The sequence below is a fragment of the Apteryx rowi genome, unplaced genomic scaffold (assembly GCF_003343035.1).
Source record: "Apteryx rowi isolate R43461 unplaced genomic scaffold, aptRow1 scaffold_461, whole genome shotgun sequence".
In the NCBI taxonomy this organism is placed as follows: Eukaryota; Metazoa; Chordata; class Aves; order Apterygiformes; family Apterygidae; genus Apteryx; species Apteryx rowi.
Window position 1 is genome coordinate 612788 of NW_020450718.1, and position 26260 is coordinate 639047.

Sequence of the window (26260 nt, forward strand, 5' to 3'; positions counted from 1 at the left end):
CACCAGTACAGGTTGGGGGTTAACCTGCTGGAAAGCAGCTCTGCCGAGAAGGACCCGGGAGTGCTGGTGGACACCAAGTTGACCATGAGGCAGCAATGTGCCCTTGTGGCCAAGAAGGCCAGTGGTATCCTGGGGTGCATTAGGAAAAGCATTGCCAGCAGGTGGAGGGAGGTGATTCTCCCCCTCTACTCAGCCCTGCTGAGGCCACAYCTGGAGTACTGTGTCCAGTTCTGGGCTCCCCAGTACAAGAGGGATGTGGCACTACTGCAGCAAGTCCAGCGAAGGGCTACAAAGATGATTAGGGGACTGCAGCATCTCTCCTGTGAGGAAAGACTGAGAGAGCTGGGCCTGTTTTGCCTGGAGAAGAGAAAGCTGAGGGATCTTATTAATGTGTACAAGTATCTGAAGGGARGGTGTCAACAGGATGGAGCCAGACTCTTTTCAGTGGTGCCCAGCGACAGGACGCGAGGYAACGGGCACAAACTGAAACACAGACAGTTCCATCTGAACATGAGGAAAAACTTCTTCACTGTGAGGGTGACAGAGCACTGGGACAGGTTGCCCAGAGAGGTGGTGGAGTCTCCGTCTCTGGAGATATTCAAAACCCTCCTGGACGCGATCCTGTGCAATGTGCTGTAGGTGACCCTGCTTGAGCAGGGGGGTTGGACTAGATGATCTCCAGAGGTCCCTTCCAACCTCAGCGATTCTGTGATTCTGTGATTCAGAAAGCACCTTTCTCATCTCAGGAAGAAAAATCTTTCTGAACACTTCTGGGATGAATGYTTAAATCATAACAGAACATTAACATACTCAAAAGAAAGGTAAGTTATGCCGTAAATGTAATATCATTAATAAATTTCACATTTTACAACTTCATATAGTCGTCTTTGCATTTTTATTCCATCAAAAATACTTCATGTATATTCATGGCAGGGGAGGGAGGGCAGCTTTTTTAAATCATATGCAAACATGGCCATCTTGTGGTTAATGCTGGTAATACTGATTTTTTAGAGCCATGCAAAACACAGATAGAARTGACCAAATAAAACATTTTTGTGCAAAGACTACACTAAAGTTGACAATCACCTTTAATGGTCAAATATCCAGGTCGTTTCACATTCAGACTCTATGTCATCTTGCACACAAATATTTGCATATTGCATTAATACCACAAAATAAAAGTTATTTCCCATGGAAAATGGAAATACACTGTACGTTCTCAACATACAAACAAGCAGTGCTGATCCTTGTCGCAGATGAGAGGAACAACTGTAGCATATAATTTCTCTTGCTTTCTGAAGCATTTCTGAGCAGCAAATGACTACTTCTGAGAGATTATATAAATGAATAATTTCTGCCTCAACTATATTCTCTACCAGAATAAAGGCAGTGCTATCTTTTATATGCTAAATGTATAGTTCTGTAACATTAAATATTTTTTATACAWCCTACATTTTATATATTACATTTCATATTAAGTAGCAGCACTTATGTAGTCAGATCTGCTTTATTTTACTTTAAAAAAAGTTAGAAAAGCAAAAGATTCCATATACTACCTAATAATCTGGGCTAAAAATTACAAACATAAGTCATTCTGGAACACAAATCTTTTCTTTGCAATCATTACTATTTTCTGAAAGCTGAAGTGTTATCTCCCTCCTGCCAATGGTTCCCAGGTTTTGGTTTTCTGTTTTTTTTGTTTGTTTGTTGGTGTTTTTTTTTTTAATAATTCCCTAAGTTCTATGAGCTATATAAAATACAGTTGATTAAAAAATAAAGTAAATAAAATATTACTAAAAGTTCATATGTGAAAAGTCATGGCTCCTTAACAGTACTCACAGAACTATGCAAGTCCCCCAAATTTAAAAAGTCCTATAACACAGACCATTAAGGGCCATTATTTCCCTAGGTCCTGCCTGTTTCCTCCAGCTTCTTGAAACTCCTGCAACTGTTGTCAGGAATCTTTTGTCTACAAGGAAAAACGTTCTTTCCCTCAGTCTGGATTTTCACTCTTTAACTATTAAAAATGGAAGAAATCTATCACCATGGATCCGTCTCAATTATCTGACAACCTGGGAAACAGAAATACCTTGAATCAAATAAACTTCAGAAGGAAAGTTTGGATTGGACTGGATTGCTGTGCCATTTAAGCCCATTGCCAAGTCTTCCATCATCTTCAACCGTAAGACACAACCCCACGCACGAATTTATCAAGCTCCCTTTAAGAACAGCTAGCCTTGTTGTCTTGACAACTGCTACCCAAAGAATATGTTCCAGAACGTTGTTAGGCTAATTATCAAATATCTTTTTTTCAGTTTTTAACCCAGACTTCTTCACAACTAGTTAAATAACTTCTCTGCAGAAAATTGTCCGCTAACCTAAAATAATCTTAATCCTCTTTTATTTTTTCCTCCTTTCTGATGTGCTTGCAAACTCTACATCCCCTCCCTCTAGCCCTACATTTTCCTGTCATTACAAACAACCRATGACATCTTTTCATCAGTTCTTTAACCCACCTTGCAGCTGTAGTACTTGGCCCATGTCCCTCATTCTTATTTACAAATTTCCTTGAGGCACTGCACCAAGTACTTTCAGGTCTTCCAGCCAAGAGAAACACATTAGACCTGGATCTGATACTCAATCATCTTACCAAAACACAAAACACCAAGTTAAACTTTTATGATGTCCCTTGATAAAGCAGTTGCTTTTTACTCATTTATTTTCCTCTGGGTTTTAAAAATTGTTCCTTCTCTCAAAAAATTTTGAAGGACCAAACTAAGTGTTGCGAATCTCATATTATGGTATTTGCTATCAAGCCTGTGATTTCATGGGACAGTTTGCAGAATTCAGGATGAGGATCATCTGATTCTTTTCTAATCTGACTGCACCAAACTTGAATTCTGCCTGCTCAGATACAGTGATCACAACTTCCAAATGCTCTTTGTCATCTTGCCATGGAAATCAGTATCACATCCATACTGAAACTGGAGGCAAAGTATAAAACTAGGAACAAAACAAATTAGCATTTATCTCTTCTTTATTCTTTCTCATCTTTTCCATTAGCAGGCTTTAAGTCACAGCTCTTTGTTCTGTGACATGCAATTTTACGAAATACAGGTGTATTTTTGGGTGCACATGTGGAGCAGCTTCCTCCTGTAAAGGGTGGCTATTCACAGCTATTTCAAAGTACAAACCACCATGGTCTTCAAGCACAGTCCTTTGTTTTGTGCAAAGGTTTTGTATTTGGTGGAAACAAATGACAATTTCACTTTCTCTAATCTCAGATGAAAGATGGTAAAAACTCCAAGTGTTGACTTGTGCATCTAAACTTGAAGCAAACTTTTTAAGTATGTAACTAGATTCTTATAACAGCCATCAAGTTTTGAGGAAAATATAACTACAGTGTTTCTCATTTAATTGACCACTTGAACTACAGAATGAAAATAGAAATTAGAAAACATTTGCTCCAAAAGAAATGGACAAGTTACTAGGTATACTTTCAGTGACGAGTGAAAAATGAACAACAACCTTTAAAGAAATCAACAAAACACGACAAAACTCTGAAAAAACAATTACAAATCACTTTGAAATGAAACCATGTTTCAACTGCAAAACTAAGGCAAGCACTACCACACACACACAGTCCTTACTTTGACAATTGCGTTTAACAAAATAGAGTTGAATCTGGTCAATACTGCATAATCTGAAATCCAAAATTCTGTAATACTTCAATTAAGCAACTAAGGAACAAACAATGCTAAAACAGCTGGCAAAGAAAATAATTTGTTTTGTGTGTTTTCCATAGCTCAAAAACAGGAAATTGAAGAGGAATAAAAATAGTCAAACCATAGATATGAGAAACAGCTAAACCAAAATTCATCTAAGCGAAAAAAGCTGTAAGCGCCGAAATATCTGAAACAGCACATTGTCCAAAAATGTAAATAGGTAAGCAATCAATCAGTAGTAGTTCATAAAACACCAGTAGTTCATAAAATGCTTTTACAATACTCACAAAAAGATAGTTCCACATAATAAGAAATAAAATTTTTAAACTAACTTTTGGGGAAAAGTTTTATGTTTCATGTACAGACTGCTGTCTGACTAAAAACTATGATCTATCCTGCAACAGAGCATCACTCAGGTGGGCTTTTTATAAGCTGATGATGTTAATGCCCCCCTTTTTTGAAGAAGAAGAAAAATACACAGCCGTAGACTGTGTTACATCAGTCACTGCTCCATTCAGACAATAGCACCTGCAGGAAAAAAAACAAATCCAAACAGCTCTGAACAGTTCTCTCTTCTCAATCTTTCTTTCTTAAAACAAGCCTGCCTCGATTTATTGCTATATCGAATTTCAGCGCTAATGAAATACATTTCCCAAGAACATCAGCGATACAGACTGTCAATATTTGGAAGTTAAGAATAATGATTTGAATTGAAAACTACCACTTGTTTTAAAACAAAACTCATTGATTTATATATTCTGCTGGCTAAACATAAGGAAGAAAACAGGAAGGGCATACCAATGGGAGCAAACTTAATTCTTTACTAAATACACAATATATGTCAAAAATTTAGTACATCAAAATTTTGAGTGTAACACAACTCTGTTGCCTGCAAAGTGCTGTATTATCTTACACGGTTTATCCACATAAGCCTTATGAAGCTTACCTACAACTGTATATTGTGTGGGTTATAACCTTAATCACATATATTAGTGGGTAAATCAAGTAAGATGCTATTAACGTATATCATTGTGTATCATAATCATACAGCTGCTTTGCTTTCATTCTTAGCCTGCTTTGTTTACCCTTGCAACAATAAAGAAGGAAAAAAATTGTTTTGTGAACTTCTGATACCATGTCAAGATAAAACAGGTTAAAMGGTTTCTGAGTGATAAACTAAGGTGCTAGGAACACTCACATTTATCTAAGACTTTTCAAAGATGAGAAAGAAATAAAAAAGAGCCCTCTCTTTAAAGTCTAATGGGCAAACTACTATATTAATATATTTATATTATAAAATATTTTAATATCGGCTTTATTTGGATGTGAAATAATGACAAAAGACAGTATAACACAGCATAGAACATTGTTATCACACAGAAATCACAGAAGACAGAAAAAGTGAAGTTGGTAGTTAACACTGTCTACCTTTTCTACCTTTCCACCATTGATGTCACTGGGGAGGAATTTCTTGCCAATGGTTCTTAAATCTGTCTGAAATTAAAACAGAGGACAAGAGAATATTATCCTAAAATATCCCGTTTCAAAAAAACTTATTACCATAGAATAGGAAAAAAGAAGGATATTCCTTCTACTATTATGCAATGACAACTGTTTGTAGACGACATAAAACTGAGAAATAACTGAGAATAACTGAGAAAGCAGGAAAACAAAAATTATACTACAAAATTAAAAACTAGACAAAGGTTTTACAAAAGGAATTGTTCTTCATTTTTAATAGTATTGTTCTCATTTTAAGAACATTTTCAAAGATGATTAAAACTTTTAGTATCTGAAAAAAAAGATTAATAATGCTTAATTACCAGACGCAATTCTGATGTTTAATACAGGTAAACTTCTTCCTCCTCTCTCTATCCAGGCTTAAAGAAAAGCATTTTTAGTCTGTGTTTTTACACACACACAAAAAACCCACCTCTCAAAATGTTGGGATGATTTTGCAGTTATGCCCAGAGTAAAAGTTAACATAATATTTACATTAAATGCTTTTTAATTTAAATGTCTGATTATTTCTTTTGGAAGGGAGACAAACAGCTATACAACACTGTTCAGCAACTATGCAACATACCCACCAACAGCATTTAACTAAAAAATTCAAATGATCAAAGGAACAAATCTCCTTAAAAGCACTTTCATCACCCAACACACAGTTTGGGCAAGCATTTTGGTCAGGGCGATGTGTGACAAAAGAATGAACTGGATGGCTAAAATCTGCAGCATGTTAAAACAGAAAACAATAAAAACAAATTAAGCTTTATGCATTAGGAACACGCCACTGCAGATTCCTGTATTGAAGCTAAAATCCTTCCATACTTAATAAGGTCATAAACACTTCCAAAAGAAGGAGGAGTAAATATAATTACTACTGGAACTTAGTATACTAACTTGCCATTAATATATATGCCAGTGGACTAGCATTCCAATCTAGAACTGAGCAGCACTGTAATTTAGCATCTGAAACAGCGTAAACAAGTGTTTTATTCCTCCTTTCAATAAGCAACTTGATGCCCTAGAGACAGAAAGGTTAAGACACAGGGATGCTCTTTTACTGAATTTTCTCTAACTATCCCTAATGAGGGGATAAGTGCCCAACCCACTTTCTGTTGCACAAGATAACCATACACAGTGATGATAAAGCACATCTGATTTTCAATCTGAGCAYATCTGAGAGAACCGACTTGTCATGTCACTTATTTATTTCTGAATATCACACAAAAAAGTTTATAAACTGTTCCCACAATGTTCCATATCCATTTAACTGACAAATCTCTAGCAAGATGCTTTGAAATCACAGCAGCAGCAAGGGGAGACAACCTTTACAAATCCTTTGCAATATCTTATACGAAATAAAAGTATTTGAAGGACTAAAAGCATGTTTACATCTATTTGGTAATTATTTTAAGAAGTTCATGAAAAAGATCAACTGACTTCTTGGTTTCTTCTGCCCAAAATGGTACTGCAAAAGTCAACAGAAGGTGTGAATTTTGTAAGATGTAATATCTAAATTCACAGTTTGCACTTTCTTCCAAACCACATTGCTATTCCCTGCTTAGCCAACAGACAACTTAATCTTCTGGGCATCAAAAACCATAACTGGCTTGATGACAAATATTGATAAGCAATTAAAACAGGCTTTGGAGTATTTTACTTTGATTATAAAACAAACAAGCTGGAAATACAACACACATACGTGCACAAATGATCATCTTTGCATGTGAGTATATGCTGGCGTGAGCACAAGGTAAGCCCAGTGATTTGGAAGTTTTTTTTTTTTTTTTTTTTAAAGCAGGAATACATTCTCAGACTTATACCAGCATATTACCACAAGTCTGAGAATGAAATACATTACAATTCTGCATTACTTCTTCTCAAACTTGTTACATGAATTTGTGCAGGCATATATGCGAGTGATCAAAGACATGCTTAAAAGAATGAATGAGAAGAGGAGAGGAGATACTTTTTTCAGAATACCTTCTTAAACCAACGGTGGTTGAATCTCAATTAAGATACACAAAGCAATTCCTGCCAATTCTCCTTCACAATTTCATTAAGAAGCATTAGTTTTTTCAAGTGTTCTACCATATCATTTTCTCCTCTTCGAACTACATATAATTATTACAAAAGAAAAAGTTTACATAAATCTATATAGAGCGTGTACAAGCTATAATATTTCTGGAAGCGGATGACTTAGAAGACCTACTCAAAGAAAAATTCTCCTTCTCATCATTCTGACAGAATAACATAAAAATACACAACTGAACTGTCTTCCCTCTTTTCATTATTCTCAACAGGGAACAGACCTACAAATATTTACTAATGAGGTAAATACTAAAATTCTGAGAAAACAGAATTCACACACACTTTCTTGATTCCTTCAAAATGTTAAATTTGTTTGTTTTCAAGTTATTTATTTATTGGCATGAAAAGATAACTACTAATACAGATTTCTACAGTAAAATCAAAAAAAAACCCTCTTTGTAGGTACATAAATATGTACATGTCACAAGAAAATTCACCATCCGATTGCATCTGTTTTAAGGAATACCATGCCCAGAAGTTAAAGGCATTATGCAAGTGCGTCTTACTCATCACAACAATTAATATTTTGCACTATAATTTCACACCATTGTCCATCCACAACACTTCTGATCTTGCTGTTTGACTGTATTTTGAGTTCAGATTGACATTTCACAAATATAAAAATATTACTGCAAATTATGTTCATTTTACTCCCTCAAGTTTCATCATTTGCAACAGGTGTATTTCCAGACAAAATTCTAAAATAGCTCACACATTATTGCAGGGGGCCAGGGGTAGGAGCACTTCAACCTTTACATAAAATCACACAGATGAGTCTGTTTACTTGACTAGCCTGACAGACTTGCACCTGAGCAATTAGAGATATGATTGTTAGCGTGATTTGTCAAAAAAAGTTCACAATCATAACTTACATTAAGGGCAACCAGAATAATGTCATTTGTATTGACTTTTTCAGAGGAACTTATGCAAGCTTCAATTCCTTCATCTGAAAGATACCTGTTAAAGAAAAAACATATATACATTAGTACTTCACATGAATACCTACTAGGCAAACATTTTTCATATATAAAGACTATTATATTCACTTTGTACCTTCTATGCTAGTGATATCAGAAGCACACATTAACAAAAACAGAAGAAAACTGCCAAACTTGAAGAATGACTCCATGAAATCAGTTCCCTTACACTGAGACAAGATTGAATAAGAAACTCTTTTTTCCAGAAATTCTTAAATAAATAAATACATACATACATACATACAGGATATGGCCATCATCCAAGTTAAGTCACAGAGGGTAACCCCTTATCCCCCCAAGTACCTGTTTTAAATCAACCATTTGGGGCTTTACTCACTATTTAAGTGTCATACTTCTACTCACACGCTTGCCAGAAAAAAGGGGGGGGGAGTGCAACACTGTTTCTAAAGAGCAAGATTGTACGGTTAAGCCGGTAAAGGTTGGGGCATATAACAATACCATCCTTGAAAATTTGTTTTTGCTTCCCTGGGCCACAAAGTAACTGACAACAGTGGAAGAGCACTACCTTGTACCAATAACCAACTACAGTGAAAAGGTTTAAATAAAAATAGAAAACCTCCTACACAATCACATTCAGAAATGGCACTTGTGACCTTTATGTTGGTAGTCAGGGATCAGTAATTTCCTGCCAAAATTCTGTCAGCGTACAATAAATATGTCCAGCAGAAAACCAAGAAAAAAATGTAATTGATTCAGCTCAAAAGGGCTGACCTATTCTGACCTTCAAAAATATTTTTAAAAGGATAATTTTGACTTGTGTGGTCAGAAATTGTGACTTTTGTTATTCATTTTCCTAAAATTTCCTGTTAGGAGCCCCAGTTTTCATGTTTGTGTAGCTGGCAATCTGCCTTCTCCTCACAGCTCTTCATTTTATTTAATAAATCACAGCAACCATTAAATAATTGATATTAAATATCAATTATTTAATGGTTGCTGTGATTTATTACTGTGATATATTACTGAACCTGAACCGTACTGGCCCAAATAACATTCAGGTACTGCACTAAATATCTGGCAAGGAATTGCCATTCCCCAAAGAATAAAGAAACAATTTAATCTATATTAAGCTTTCTTTTTAACACATATTAAAAATAAGTATTCCAGAGTATTTCAAGAAATCTTTCCTTAAAAAAAAAAAGTTCAGTGTAACAAATAAACAAGATAAAACATTTCAAGGGAAGCAGACTTGATAGACCTTTTTGATTCTGGCTCCAACGGCATGAACATCAACCTCTCCAGCCCTGACAGTGTTGCCAGACTAATAAATGATCCCGGTTGTACTCTCATCCAGGCACCTGATATGACCCCTAAACTGTTCAAGTCAGACACCAATATCTAGCAAATCCTGACAAAACACCGAGGGGGGGGGGGGGAAGCGCACACGGTGAAAAAATGCATGTATAACAACATGAGAAGAAACAGTCCTATTTCTGCTACAGGAGAGGCATGCTCAGCAGAGTAAGGTGGCAGGATTTATTAGGCTGCACAGGAAAGCAGGATTTGTCAGCTGAGCAACTCAGAGCTCAAGTACTACAACCTCTGAAGATTCAAATAACTGCTTTGAATTAGCAGCTGGATCTTGTTAACTTGAGTCAGAATATAAAGTAGAACGGAATTYCCACTCTCGGTGTCAGAAGAAACTGGAACAGATACATCCTACAGGCAAAATCCTACACTTGAGGCTTCAATTGTGATTTAATTACACCAACCATGAACTTCCTAAAAAGAGCGGTATCATAAATTCTGCACGTTTACCTTCTGTTACCTGCAGCGTAAAACTGAACATAAGGTGTACTGGTGGGGAAAAAAAATACAAATTCCAGGAGCTGAAGACAGAAAGATGAATACAAAAATATTGGAAAAGGCTATTCATTTTTGACATGTACTAACTTAAGCAACAGCACTTAAAAAAAGCATTGCCCATCTGACTGAAATCTCTGCCAACGCAACAGAGGCATCAACAGTGAATGTCCTTTGAGGACATCTGCTGCCTTGTTTTAAGGAACCATTACAGCTTTTCAGCAAAAGAATGATCAATACAGTTATTAAAATATTCCTCAAAAAAGCAACATCTGTAAACACCAAAGTGTGAGGGGTTTTTTAGATTTTGTTTTTCTTTTGTTTTTATAGGTATTAATTACATGAAAGCATGTATTACTTAAATACATGAGAAAAATTTTCAGGAGCAAAATTACTTTCCTCTAGAAAAAAGAGCAAATCAACAATTATCTCAGCAAAACCCTGCTGAAGGACTTCTGCAGGGAAGAATCAAAATTAAAAGCACTTTCCAGTAGCTCATCAGGTTCTGCTTCTATGCAACCAGACCTATGAGTGCAAGAAATTATCTGCAGGGGGACAACGAACCACAACCAGGAAACCTTGTACACCAAAACTCTTCTCCTTAATGGAAGCCTGGAACATATACCAAGCCAATCTTCTTCTATTTTGCCCTAATAACCTCTCCTATACAGACTGCTTTATACAGACTGCTTTACACAGCACTGCATAGTTGAAATACATTTAGATTTTCTTTGCAACCTTACAGAAAGTTTTTATTGAAATTAAATTATCTTGTTTTCTCCTCATTGTTTAACTTTGAACATTTCCTGCTACAGGCCCGCAATTACTTAAGAAAAAAAAAAAAATCAGTATTTGAAGAAAATCGCAAGTGTATTTATTACAGAAAAACATACCACCTCTCTTAAGTGTAAAACAATGTGAAAAGGGAGTTAATTTTCAAAATTAACCCTTCAGTTGGCATAATCCTTCCCAAAAAAACACATGGGTTATAAGGTCTCCAATTTTTTTTCCAGGCTCTGAGGAAAACAGAGGCCCCTTTTCTATCTGCTTTCAGTAAGGGTATGTGATATACTGCAGGAAGGATCCTTACAGCATAAGGCCACTCAGTCTTTTATTCTCTATATTAGATGAAGAAAAAGACTCTGCCTGAGCTAAAAAAAGAACCCTCCCCAGAAGTCAAAGAGAACAGCACTGCAGCTCTGTCTTTGTAGTACATTTGCTGAAGTGCCTCACAAAACCTGTATTACCTGCTCTGCACGTTTTCCAGGATACCAGGACCTGCCGCTATCCTAGCTAATGAAGGGTGAAGCATGAAGTGATCCTATTACATTAACCCAACATGCTCCTCTTGCCAGAAGGCCGGGAGCAACCCTCAGCCGTCCATGCACTAGACCACACTGCTGAAGGAGCTCGTGAACTGATACAGCCCAAGACACCTCTGGCAGCTCTGTGCTCTGCGTCCTGGCTAATTCGTGCTCTCCGCACCTACACCCCAAGTTGCCTCTCCCTTCAGTAACAAGGAAAAGGGGCAGGGGGGATAAGCCTAGCACAGAAATGGTGCTACTGCAGTAACAAATTTCCCTTTGTATTTCCTTTTAACAAGCATTTCAGAATTATGCATGTTTGGTTGAGGTAAAGGAGCAAGAGAAGGGAAGAAAAATGATAAAATAGAGAAACAGAGAAATGAGTGAAAAAGAGTAGAGTGAGAGAAAGGCAAGCTCCGTAAAGCTCTCTAAAAAGTAAAAGGCTGGCCAGCAGCTGACCGTCTACATCTTCGTATGCTGGCAGCATCAAGACAAATCATTTCCTTAACATACAATTCAGATAATACTATTCTGGAAGATGAGACTGAAAGACATAACAGGAGCCAACTATGTTCAAACTGGCAGTTTAATTTTAGGCTTTATCCAAGAGAATCTTCAATATCCTAACACTATAGTATGTATGGGGGGGGGGGGGAAGCACTGAACGTTTCTCTGCAAGATTGTTAACTGTAACAGTGAACACTGCAACAGCCTTTGGATCCTAGAAAACAGACTCACTAGACCTTCTTTCTCAAACGTCTTTAAGAACAATCTCAAAGGTTATAAATTGAAGTAATGCAGATCATTTAACTGACATCAAAGGAATTATAATAAGTAATGTTGTATGAGTCAGATAATAGGGATTTTGTGTCCTTGGAACACGAATGTAGACTAAAAAAAAAAAAAAAGGTTTACAAAAAAAGGGACGTGAAGCTCCTCAAATAGTTGAGATATTTATTTGTGGAACATTCTCTTGGGGGAAGAGACCAGAAGAGAGAGGAAACAGGGCAGAGGAAGGAAAATAAATGCTTCTACTGCAATTCTTCCACATTATGCTTGCTAAAACCCAAGGGATATTTTCCTCACTTATTCCTCCCTGAACCCCCTCACTCATCTAAGACATATAACAGTACAATCCTCTTAGCAACCGCTTTTGTCAGAAGAGCACCTACTTTTTAAACTGAAGAGATGGAAGTACACAGATTCTAACACCTTCCAGTGAAATACAACAATGAAGCTATCATTAAAACAAAATTACTATAATGAACCAGCATTTTCTACATGATCCATGAACCAGCATTTTCTACATGATCCATTCACATATAAATTTAAATCTGGAATTTTTCTGTGAAAAGGTTCCCTATAAGATTCTTAGAAAACTAGGCTTCAGTAATCCATCATAGGTAACACATAGCAAAACATACTAGATACCCCAGACAGACAGAGCTGTTTTCTTCTGTTCCTTCGTATCAAGTAAGATATCAATTTAATATCCCACCTTTGCATGTTACAAGCATGTGCACCCTCCACTGTGGTGCTTCCCATGGTTGAGGGCTATAATCCTGTAGTACCAATCTCAACTGTCTCTCTGTTCATCTTATTTTATCTTCTGGACATGACCTAAATACACGGATTACTGTTATTGCTATGCTATTACCACATACATCTGAAAGACTGAAGAAATCAGCGGTATCAAAGTAAGATGCATTTTCATCTGCTCTATACTGCTGGATAAAACAAATATTTTATGTGCAGGCAAACATGCATGCATACATACACAGATAAAAGGTTTAAAATACAAGTGTTATTCTAGAGTTAAATCTACCAGGTAAATAATTTTTTCTAATACAGGTTTATTTTATACAAGCAGCTTTCTTGAAAAGCATGCAAGATTTTCACTRTCTGTAGTTTATAGTTCATGTGCAAAAACATCTTCAGCTACTTTCAATCCTTTTTCCATCCCATATTACATTTCTCTAAGATCAACTATGATTTTCTCCTACTATCTCTACAAGGAGAAGCTTTGTTTAAAGAAAAAAGTAAATGAGGAAAGTTAACATTAATAAACACAAGTCTATAAAATTTATTTCAGATCTACACTTCTTCATAGAAGCAGTTTGATGACAGCAGAAAATGTGAACTGCTTTAACAGTACTTCCTGTAACTGAATGTCAGCCACATGAAACAATCTTGAGGTTTAATCATGTTGTTTATCTTCAATGTGTGTATGCTAAAATCATAATCTTTCTCCACTGCTTCCTGATTCAGATTTATATAATTATGCCACACAAAAGATAAGCTTTTAAAGCAAAATAATTATTTGTAGAGAGCATTCCAATGTTTCATACTTGGTAATGCCACGAAAGATGAGAGAACAATTTTAACAATAAAATTCTTAAAATATAAGCGGAGTGCAACACAAAGTGCACTAGCTCAAGCCAGCCACTGGGTGCCAGTATTGCTACATAACAGAAGAAAGGTATCTTCTACATTAGCTATTTTAAACTTGCAACACTCTTTTAATAGGGTTTCAAAATGTTCTACTGAATTTCAGTTGTATAAAGGAATTATACTGCAATGTTAGAAATTTTATTGAGGGACTATCATTAAAGCTGTTTTAAAAAACACATTTTTAAAACATTATTATGCTAAACATGAAAATCAGATTTAAACAGGAGACTTCTCCATAGCCTATAACCTGCGTAACAGCACTGGGAACGCAACTGACATTGTTCTTGCCTTTGAGTCCCGAGCTTTTTATTTAAAGAGTAATGTAGTATTATATAGGCTACTGGAGAAAACAAAACAGAACTTAGGTGTAAAGAAGAATAAAGAAGATTTTGGAAGAATTCAGAAGTCCTGCCAAAATTAGGATTAGCTGTTTCTTTATCCACAAGGCAAATGTCTGTCAGGAATGATAAATAACTCTAATGTAGATTCAGTAGCCTTTTTGGCAATCTTACTTTTACTCTTCTAACCTCCAAGCAAGTGAAGATTTTGTTAACATTAACCTTGCAGCATTGCCTCCCACTGCTTCTCGTCGTCTTCACACATATGGAGAACAGATTATGCCTTTCCTTTTGGCAACCACATTTAAAGACTTACATCCTCCCTTACATTGCTCTACATCTTGTACTTATACAGATAATTATTACTGACTAAGTGTATTTTTTTCCCTATCATTTCTCCAATTTGTCGATATCTCCTTGAATTCTAACCCTGAGCACCAACATCTTCACATTCCCATGTAGCTTTATCCTGTGTTTAATACTTCATGCGCCATCATCCAGGTCTTTAATGAAAGCATCAGATAGAACTTGCCCCAGGAAATGGCTTTGTACAGCCGCACGTTTTGACAGCGAACCATGAGCAGCCATTCTTCGTCATATGACCCAGCCAGTTTTGTAACTGCCTTACAGTAATTTAAGCTAAAGTGTTTCCCTAAGTTACTCCTCAAAGATGCAAAAACAAAATGTTAAAATAACAGAATGCACTGTATTATACCACTAGTAAAAGTGCAGTAAGTTTTAAGTACACCTTTTTCCTAGCACAGTTTTGCTTATTTGTACCACCCAGAAAGCACACCAAGAATTACAAAATTTTGGTTGCAACTAGGACAGTATTTAAATGAAAGGAACCTTCCTAGGTACATATACACTTAAGCATATATTTTAAACACTATTGATATTCTCAAAGCTGCTGCACAACGACTACAGCATCTCATTTCCCCAAGTAAATTTCTATCCTAGCTATATAACTTTTCACTCATGGGCATGCACCACTTTTTTTTTTTTTTTTTTTTTTAACATGTTGTCTCCAACTCAGGTCAAGCTGAAACTCCAGAAAGGAATTCATAAAATATGGATTCCCAAGCTTAAGTTCTTATGCATTAGTTGAGAAAATTTAAGGTCTAATCTCTTGCAGATGTATATGACACTTGTCTTTCAGTAAAAAAAGCCAGCTAAGAAAGCCAATGTAGTTTTATAACTAAAAAAAGAAATCAACCGAAAGCAATTTTTTTAACATTATATAGTAAAAACAAAATGTTTGCTTCCCCTCCTCCCCTTTTTACAGTGAGGAAGTAAACATAACTATGGGGCAGTAAAACTCTATGTTGTTAGTGAAATCATGACCCAAGGAAAGCAAGGCAAACCCTCAGAGCCAAGGAAAAGAAAAACCAACTGAAGGGCTTTAAGCAAAATCAATGTACTAGCTTCATCCTAGGTTGCTTCTGGCAGCTGAAAGAAACCTTCAGTCATAACAGGATAAAGGCCAGTAATTCATTAGCATTGCAGTCTTAAATATACGTGATACCAGACACCACCAAAATTATTGGGCACCAATACTTTCATTGCATGAGCAATGCTACTAGTCTTGCATCCAACACGGTGAGGCCCAATCTAACCACACAGTGTGCTGCTCCCTCAGTAGCTCCCCGGCCTCTCAAACCTTATTGCTGGGCCAGYGTCTCCCCCTCCTCTCAGCCCTGGAGAGGCACAGGGGCAGAAGCAACTGCTCTCCCTAACTAGCAGCCTTTTTTCCCCCCCTCCTACAGCAATATGGTGGAGCAGGAAAGAGGTACCTTATACCTGGGTCAGTAGGACCTGAGAGGGGATCTGGTGATAAAGAGGTTTCTCATGGGGGACACCAAAGAGAGGGTGCCCAGCACTCCCAGCAATACTTTGAGTGCTTCAAAGTCTGCATTATTTATGTCAGCATTTTTAGTTATTTTACTACTCCAACTTTTCATCCGTTTCTAACAGACAAGGACTATTCTTATACAAAAGCATTATTAGCCAGTGATAGGTTTAGAATTATTCTTTAGCATAGGCTTGACAAGCTAACTGAAGTATTATCTATTATTAGGCTAGCCTGACTAGTCCATCATTCTCTCTCACACCTCTCCAGGCCCACACACCACCCCTTCTCTTCTTAATCACTAGCACAAGCCTCCCTGAAATTACTCTTCCAGAAATGAAGCATCAAAAACAAATTTTCAGCATACTCTTCATCAAGTTCTTACACAACAGAGAATGCACATTTTAAGACATTTAATTTTAACACTTGCATTACTAAGGTGTTTATAGCAATGCCTCTTATAGTGTGATGTATAGTGTGATGCATGCTTTTTCCAAGTCTGTTTTCTTCTACAAAATTCCTACTGCTGAGGATACAATATTATTTTTTAAAACACAAAAGGGTTTAAAACCATGTTATGATACAGGTACCACTACATCTTTCACAAATGAATATCACAACAGAAAAGTTAGAACGAATTCAACTTTGCGCTTGAACCACCCATAAGAGTTAGCAACATCCTTACATTAACCATCTCCATGCAACCACCAGAAATCTCAGATTCTACACTTGCTCTTTCCAAAATGTACTACACTTCACTCAGGGCACCAAATGTTATATCTTTGTAAGCAAAACTGAAAATGAGAGCCAGCTGCCCCCAATCAAGAACAGAATCTCTCCGTTCCCAATGGCAGAACATAAAACAATCATCTGTACGGTCTCACACAAGATTTGGACCCTCTGGAAATTTGAGCATGCCTGGCGATACAGTTCTGCATGAGGCTGGTTTGGGGAGAGCCGCCCTTCTTCCCCAAGCAAGCGCCGGGGAATGGGAGGGGCACGCATGCTGAAGCCTCTCTTGAGGAGACGAAAAGGTGCTACCAGGCAGGATGCTCTCTGAAAGGGCTCTGCAGCTTTTGAATTCACTTCCTTGTGCTCTCAAAAAGCTCAGATTAGACAGCCTCCACTGAATGCTGTAATGCTCATCTCTTTTCACTGCCCTCTGTAAACAGGGGAAAACTGAACGGGTAAGAAATCACTGAAGGACAGGACAAAAACTACCAATTAAGTTGTCAGATCTGCACGTGGTAGGTTATACTAAATTGTACAGCTGCACATTTAGGGTATTATTTGTGATACACTTTTAAATTGCATTAACAGCACTTTCAGAATATGCAAAGGTAACTACCTTCAAGGCTTATACAAACACGTAAACAGCTATTTTATTTTCAGCTTTATAGTAAGTGCAAAAGGTACAGATCAATACTTTGAAAGATGGCTTATATTTAAAAATCATCTAACAAAGTATATATGTTTCATATTAAAGATGTCAAAAACTGAAGCAATTGTTAGGAAGTAGGGAATTAAGTGGATTTAAAGGAGGGGGAAAAAAAAACAGAATTTTCCCAAAATAAAACATTGCAGTCACCAGCTACTTAGCATCAAGCTAAAAAACTTTTGCCTATCTCACATATTACTGTATTTCCACTTTTTCAATCTCTTATAAACACATAAGACAGACACATACGAGACACAACTTCCTTTACTGGAACGAAAAAAAACAAAACAAGTTTCACAACCTAAAAGTAATCTTCAATCACATCAAAATGCAGCCACAGAAATCACTCATCTCACCACCACATATGTAAGGCCAGGAGTGTTTCCGAATCAAATTGGAAACTCTATTTTGCTTCAGTGGCTGAAAATTATCATTTTTTGTGACGACTTCATGTTGAAGTGAAAAAGCGATATACATTTTTAGATAGCTATAGACAGAATCTTACAGATATAGAAAATTAGTTCCTATCAATTTCAAAAAACTGCCAAAAGCTCAGGAAAAATTAGATACTTAAAAACACTATCAAAAATTATTTTTAAAATGCAAGGTATTATTATTCCCTGAGGAGAAATACGTTTCATATTTTTGTGGCTTCCCACTGAACATCATTCAGGCCAATATTATTCATTATTACTAATGGTTTGGGCAAAAATGTAAAGTCATAGTGAATTTTACATTTAAACCCCAAATATAACAGACATACTTCAAAGGAAAAAGGAAGGTTAATTATGCCAACCACAAACAAACTAAAAGTCAGAAGAAAGACCGATTAAAAATATTTTGGTGACTTAGTTTGATAAAAGCTAACAATATATTTTTCAAAGTAGATGCAAGAAGCCTGGAGGAAATGACAAGGCTGATAAATGACTAAGGTGCAAAAGGAATGATCAAGAAAGACAAAAACTATAGTCTATATATACATATATATATATATATATATTTTTTTTTTAATTCTAGATTAAAACTCTACAATAGGTATTTGTTAGACTTCCATACTAGAGCTCTTGCCAAAATACACATCTTAGCAAGCTTCTCAAATGGGTATTACAATAGAAAAGGTTTTAGAACAGCAGCAGCATCAACAAAAATCACCGGGACCATGAAGAGTTAACCCAAGAGCTCTGCAAGAGCCAAAATACAGAACTGCTGACCTGCTTTAAATCAACACCTGTATCAAAAGAATGGAAAACTGCAAGCATCACACAGCAGTTTTAAAAGGCCAAGTAGCACACGAATAGGTTCCCCAGAGAGGCTGTAGGACCTCCATCCTTGGACCTTGCGAAGACAAGGTGTAGACAAAGCTGCAGCTCCCCTTCCCAAGAGCCCTGCTTGGAGCAGCTGCTTGAACTAGATGACTGCCAGAGATCCCTTCCCGTCAACCTTCCTCCAATTCCCAGAACTCAGTCCAATTTGCAACTGCATCTGAAGATTATGTTTCAATATGCCATAAGCTTGGTTTTAAATAAGTTAAAATTATGTTGCCTTCAGTAAATGTATTTTATTGCTATTTCTATGCACTTTTGATATATATTCACTTTTATTTTCATGTTTTTAACTTCATCTGGAATTCTGGCACAATTTCACAGATGTTAATGTCAGCCCTTTAGATCTGTCTGCTTTTTTTTCTTTCACACCTTGGATCAAAAGCTATTTACTTTCCATAAGCTCATTTGGTGATCCTTCAGCAAAGAAATCTCTAACAATTATAAAGACACACACATTTTTCACATAAGTACAAGTGAAATTAATGATACTTGGTAAAAAGAGATATGTTTCAAGACACCAAATCCCAGTTCAGCATACACCTAACACACTTATGTGGCATCATTTCTATGTGCTTTCTGCCAGAATGAAGTATTCTAGTTTGTACTGCTGCCTTAGCAGAGGTTCAAGCCTTACATCTTCAAGTTATGAAGGATTGTAATGTAATGTCCTGGTCTGCTGGCATTTATAAGACATATAGTAAACAGTTGATAGGTATGGGGCCGCCCCTGTGTTACCAAGCTGACTACATGACAGATTAGAGAGCTTAGCATTCTATAAAAAGCAAGACAAGAATTAAACAAGACCAGCTTATACAACACTACTAATCAAGCAATAATTTACTGTACAGGAATATAGTATGTATTTTCATCAACTAATGACCTGGGGAGGATTCAGAAATCAATAGCRGTTCCAATTCTTAAACAGACCTGCAAGAAACTATCAAATAGATAAATGTAAGCAATTCAGTCTTTGTGTTGCTGCTATTGATCTTTTTTTCTTCCTCCTCTCATCACAGTCACAATTACTACTTCTAAATGTTTTATAACCACTTTTAAGAATCTGAATGCAATTCTGCAATTGATATTTAGGTTGTTCTTTTTTCTTTTTTTCTTTCTAAGTTTTGATTTGCTCAAGACCTGGGACCATAACGATTCACTCCAATCTACTAACATCATTAGTCATTGAAAGTTATGATCCCTCCCTCATTTGGTTCACTAAATGGCAGAAGTTTACAATTCTGTAACAGAAAAAATCCTTAAAATCACTGTCTCAATTGGGTATAATTGGAATTCATCACTGAAAAACTTGACCAGACATAGAAGCTAAAAACCTTTCAGCAACAGAAACCGTTCTCTTGTTCAAGCCAGGCACAAAGGAAAGACAAGAGTTATGAGGTGGAAAAAGATAAGAGTATTTTTAAGGGTATTAAGTAATTGTGTATTACAAGCAGTAACCTGATAGCATAAAAATGACAAAAAAACCCAAATGATTGGGTCACAAAACAGCACGCATTTTAAGCCTGTCATTATATCACTAACAAAATTTTGGTTGCAGCTTCATAAGCTTATTTTTGTCAATATGCAGTTCCAGAACCAACTTGGTTGTCTTTCCTTTTATTAATTTACTGTTGCTTCTCTTTTCTTCCTGCACTCAAACTGATGTTACTGCCTTCTAAATCCATGCAATTTCTAACTTGTTTTTCTAGATTATAAAATGAAGGTAAATACAGCAATTATAGTATTTATGCTATATTATTATTTCAAGGTAAAAAGTGAGGCTGTGCTGCTTCTGACATTCCACTGCACAGAAAAGCCAACTTTACCACCAGAGAACAGCTAGTTCTCTGACAAAACAAAAGGAAATATTTAAAACTTAAATCATGAAGTATGGCAATAAGAACCAACTTCCATTATCTATATCAAAATTCAGACAAAAGAAAAGCAGCTCCAACAAATACAACACATGAGTTAATATTGAAAATTATTGTTTCTCAAAAATAATCTCTAAAATATCTGTTATTGCTGAAGTCTGAACTATTGTTTAGAATTACTTCTTAATCGCGGAAATCGCAAAATTTGTATTTCAGATTTCTGAAAAAGAATACTAACATTGGGAAAAAAACTGAGTTGAACATTCCATCAAAACTAAAAAACTCCAGTGAAAGGTTATAATAAGGATTCAGATTTCACCTTACCAAAGGCAGTTATAAAGGTAAGTATCTCTCTTGTTTTGTTGATTTGTCTTCAACAGGGACTTTGTAAGTATTGTGCTATTTCACAGCCCTTATTTATCCCCATTTTCACTTAATCCCATGAACACAAGGTGATTCCTCATTCATATAAAATAATTAAAGCCATAAGATTAGCATATATAGAACTTTCAATAGGGTAAGGATTCATTTCTATTTCCTTCTCTTCCCTACTATCTTCTTTCTTCTCCCTATGGTCTAAACATTTCTTACTCTCAAGCTGAAAGACTGCAGAAAAGGTAAGGCAATTATCTTATAGAATAATATGCAAGAGGACATGTAAGATACCAAGGTTTTATGACCAAGACATGAGGAGAAAGCAGTCAAATGTGCAGTTCACAGTATCCTGGGAGGAGACAAAGGATTCAGAATATAAACACATTTTCCTACACACTTCTTCATTTTACTGCAGTACTTTTTGCATAGTGATTTACTTATTCAACGCTACTATATTTATTTATAAACTTATCCAAATACACTTTGTAGAGGTAAGCGCAAATGCAAGCCAGGTGGGGTTTTTTTGTTTTTGTTTTTTTTAAAAGAAGTCAGGTATAGGTTCCAGGACCATACTGAAGCCCTTAAAATATCATAGATAGCTATAAGGAGAGTAAAATTTGTATATATTTGAGGACAGATATTTTTAAGTTAAACCATCCCAGTTTTTTTTTTTTTTTTCTTAATTTTCCCTAAAAGGTCACACTGTTTTCTAGTTCTCAACTCAATCTTTTTGTCCTTCTTCCCTTTCTTCCCACCCATGCATCCATCACACAGTGCTGTACCCAAACTGGACATAAACACCAGGCAATGCCTTACAGTGCTGACCAAAGTGAAAGGACTTTTTCAGGCGTCTTATCACATCAATCTTGATTAAAAACCAGAACATTTGCTTTCTCTGTCCCAATCAACAGCATGCTATTGCAGATTCTGTACGGCGTGAAACATACAACAGAAATAAAAATAAAAAAAACACTCAATCTTTTTCTGCAAAACTGCCATTTAAGCAGTTATTTCCTATCTTATGCAGTTGACTAATCCTACCTACTCACACACACACAAACTTCAATTCCCTTATTGAAAAATATTCCTTTCTTTTGGAGCATTCTTTCAGTTCCATGCTATTTTCAAAGATCATTTTAAATACTAAAGATTTATCCTCTGAAGTGCTTGCAACCCTCCAGGTTTGCTATCATCTCCTACTGGTAAGTATTCCCCCATCTTACAAACAATTGTGCCTGCATAAACTGCAGTCTCTCTTAAGTATATACCTAAAAGAACAAAAGTTGTATTAAAAATACAAGACTACTGCTTTTCGCTTACTTGTCATGATTTGCCATGCCTTATTCTTAAATGTGTGTTATTGTTGCTTGCCAGATGGTTTAGGAAAACCACTGAAAAATTATCAAACTGTTTACAGAATGTAATGTTAGTCTGACTTTTTAACATTCTCATTTTCACATGAAAAAATCAAGAGGTACAGTAACAACAGCTAAAGCCTATCAGTCTTTTCTACCAGTCTTTTTCTGCTGCCACATTTACAAAAGCATCACACACAAATCATTCAATTTTACATATACTGAAAAGCAGGCATTTGGGAAGTAATTTGTTATGCAACTTTAGACCAACAATTTTAACCTAATCTGGATCAAGACAATCCAGATGAATAGATCAAGAAATAAAATGAGAAGACAGAAGTACTTCATATGTAAGACTCCTATCTTAACTTGTTCCTTATAATACCTCTTTATTACAGGGGGAGATAAAGAATTGCCTTCTGGAAAAAAAGCTTGTTTCTTACCACTAATTGAAGCAAGTTTAGAGAAAAAAAAACAAACTTTTCTCTTAAAAGATTTCTCCTACAGTTCAGATTTTGAAGAACACCTGGTCATTTGGACTTTCCCTTGGCGCTAATTTCTGAACAGTTAAACTATATTAAGTGCTAGCTTTCAACTACAGTATCTGAAATTTAACCGATGTTAGTTTACAGTATGCTTTTGTGGCATTTACAATCCTCCCATGGCATCCTGGATGATGACTCGCAACATCTTCTCTTAAAAGCTGCCAGTTATCACTCACGTTATATGTCAGATTAAAGTGAAAAGACACAAACTGTAACTAGTTCTTGTATATGAAACTATTTCAACAATAGATGCCTTACTTATACTTCCATTTTCAATGACCCAGTGATTTGGAAACTTAAGGTGAAAAGCAAATKTACTTTGTGAGGGTAGTTTCTCAGCGACATTATCTCACAGTGGGGAAGCTTCTCGGCAACAACTGTCAGAGGCATTAGCTTGCATGCARACTACACAGTTATCTAATGCAGAGAGAGTATCTGACTATTCCTATATATAGCCCAAATTGTTCCACACAGACAGCGTGCACTTATTTGAGATGGGTTACACAGGTTAACCTATGCATGATTTGGCATGAGAACTTGGGTGCAGGCTATTCTTGTTGCAGGATGGCAGCCAAGTAGTCTCCGGCAGCATCTTACAGCAAATTTTTTGCTATGACGAATGCAGGTGGCTGAGCCAGTACAAWAGGGGAGAATGAATATATATTTCCCTGGGGTGGGCGGTGGGAATGGCTATTTGGAGGAGCGAAATTCAGGGCAGAGATTATCTGGAACCTCTCTGTGGCAGGTCCAACCCTTTCTATGGAGGCATAGCATGTTTTACCATCAAAAGAGCACAATTAGTTCAAGCAGCTACAACTACCTTTAGCTACAAAAGGTGGATTCATTCCCTTCCTTTATCTAAGGAAGCTGYGTATTTATACTGTAAAGTATCTTAGCTTGTAAAAGCATTTTTGTAGGCTCATTAGGTAGTTCAGCACATTTTCCCAAGCCCACTCTCTACAAATTCCCAGGACATTGAGGGCCCCCCCCCCCCTCCTGGGAGAAAATGGGCTTCCCATCCTTTTTAAAGGACACTGCTCAAGCTTTGTATCAAGGTGTATTAAATATGCTGGTTCTAACCTACTGTCTTACAGGGCATGAAGAAAAATGCTCCCTTGTTTCAGCCTGAGCAAAGGGCTATTCCTATTCTTATCCTACTAACGCCAGAAGGGAAGAAACTGAAGCAGGTTTATTTTCAGCATATTGTAACAGCTCTGCACTGTTGGAGGTACGCACGTACAGTGATGATTATCCTCTTTTATATCAAGTATAAGTCAGGATCATGGCATGGCATTTCAGAACATTATTGCACAATTTTGCACTCAGATGCGGTATTCACGAAGGCAAAATTTATCAGACTCCTAGAGCCAAGGCACTAAGCATAGGGGCATTCACATGAGAGAGTCAACATATAGAGAAACACTTTACAGATGAAACTAAACCACAACACTATAGAAAGAATTCAAAAGATCAGTAAGAAAAACTCCCAAACACTAAGCAGAACCATCCTCACAAATCAGCTACCCCTGGTCTTCAAAGACTGCCCCTACTTCCTTTTAAAAATACGTGACCCACCGAGGTGCTAAAGTCCCTTTTCTCTCAAGGGATCTGAAGTATAAAAGCTTAGCTGCTGATCCAGAACAACTGCATCTACACTGATCTGTGTTTATCTTACATTTTACTTATTGTTAAAAGCTAATGCAAGGATTCTGAGCCCAAAAGGTCACTCGCCTTTTTTTTTTTTTTCTTCCCCCCTTCAAACTTCATTACCTCTTCCTATATACCTCACTTTCTTTATCCTTGGCCCATCACAGTTATAATATCTACTACTGTAGATAAAAATAATTCACTTTCAAGGAGTCTTCTTGATACAGTGATGCACACATTGTTGGATTTGTTTTTTACATCGATCACTTGTTTCCATAAGAGACACTCAAAGTGCTTTTAAAGTTATCTTTCCTTTACCCTCCTATAAAATGGTGGTTTCTCACACACTGACTGCAGACTATGAATGACCTGTGAAACAATAGTTAACAGCTCCTTACAAATAGTCACAATGAGCAGTGAAATTTAACAACTAGTGGGTTCATGTGTAGTTTGCAAGATAGTCTGTAGGTTGACAGGAACATACTGATCCCCAGATTGGAAGCCTACAAAGAGTTGATCCCTTCCCATCATCTGTAGTAACTCACTTAGCTGGAATTTTGTTTCTTTCCAGAGTTCATTCCTTTCGAAGGGAAACATGTGTCTGGCTACCATTATTACAGCTACAAGGGTAAGTACAAAAAAAGTAGAATCTATCCAGATAGTAAAAAAATAAAAAGTTGCAGAGCACGAAAATAAAACTTTAAATTTTGCAGGCTGAAGAAGAAAGAGCCACTTTCTCCTCAAAACTTATGCTGGAACAGATCCAAAACCAGGAGATGTTATTAGGTCACAAAAAGCCCTTACTGTTATTGACAGTCAGGAAGATGAGTTTTCAATGACAGTACATAAGTCCCCTCTTTGAGAAGGGATGTACAGTGTATGACAAACTTAGTGCCTCAATATACAAAAATTTTAAGAGTTTAGACATCTCAGTGAGAAAACAAAACTTACTGGAATTATCTTAGTCTCGTTTCTCCTGGGAACATCTGGGGTTAGGGGACAGGAGACAAAGGGGGGTTCCTCCACCACAGAAGCGCTCTAAAGCCCTAAACAGTTACTTTTTTTCAGATTTCTACAGCTCCTCTGGAATTTTGATATTACTAACTATAATTTTCAGCTTCGCATCCAGTATTCAGTACAAAATCTCATTAACTTCTATAAGATTCCTGCTGAGAGTTTTGAACCAGTGCTCTAAAGAATTATTTAACTTACAAAAAAAGATTTTTGATGGCCTTTACGACCCTGCTTCCACCTGTCACAACCCCACTGCAGGTCACCGCTTCAAGCTTTGAAATAGCCGTTTCATAGTTTTACACACAGGGGCTGAAATAAGAACTACACTGTCAGAATATCTGCCACAGTATAATGGACTTACTATTTCTCAGCTTTATGAATTTATCATTTTAAGGTTTTCACAGAATCACAGAATGCTTGAGGTTGGAAGGGACCTCTGGAGATCATCTAGTCCAACCCCCCTGCTCAAGCAGGGTCACCTACGGCACATTGCACAGGATCGCGTCCAGGCGGCTTTTGAATATCTCCAGAGAAGGAGACTCCACTACCTCTCTGGGCAACCTGTTCCAGTGCTCTGTCACCCTCACAGTGAAGAAGTTTTTCCTCATGTTCAGATGGAAGTGTCTGT

At 36.6% G+C, this 26260-nt stretch overlaps 1 protein-coding gene across 8 annotated transcripts in view; it reads right to left on the minus strand.

Annotated features, from left to right (window-relative positions):
• Positions 1-26260, minus strand: part of TDRD3 (tudor domain containing 3) — a 122285-nt gene that overhangs the window by 68027 nt on the left and 27998 nt on the right. For 6 of the 8 annotated variants that reach the window (XR_003255495.1, XR_003255496.1, XM_026077786.1 and 3 more), the window contains 2 exons: positions 8195-8279; positions 5154-5219 (listed from right to left, as the gene is read on the minus strand). Coding sequence is in view for 2 of the 8 variants with exons in the window: in XM_026077782.1 (XP_025933567.1) it covers positions 5154-5219; positions 8195-8279 (151 nt within the window). In the remaining 6 variants the exon portion in view is untranslated. Of the gene's footprint in view, positions 1-5153; positions 5220-8194; positions 8280-12922; positions 12995-26260 lie in introns of those variants that run through there. The other 2 variants (XM_026077781.1, XM_026077784.1) reach the window with 2 other exon arrangements.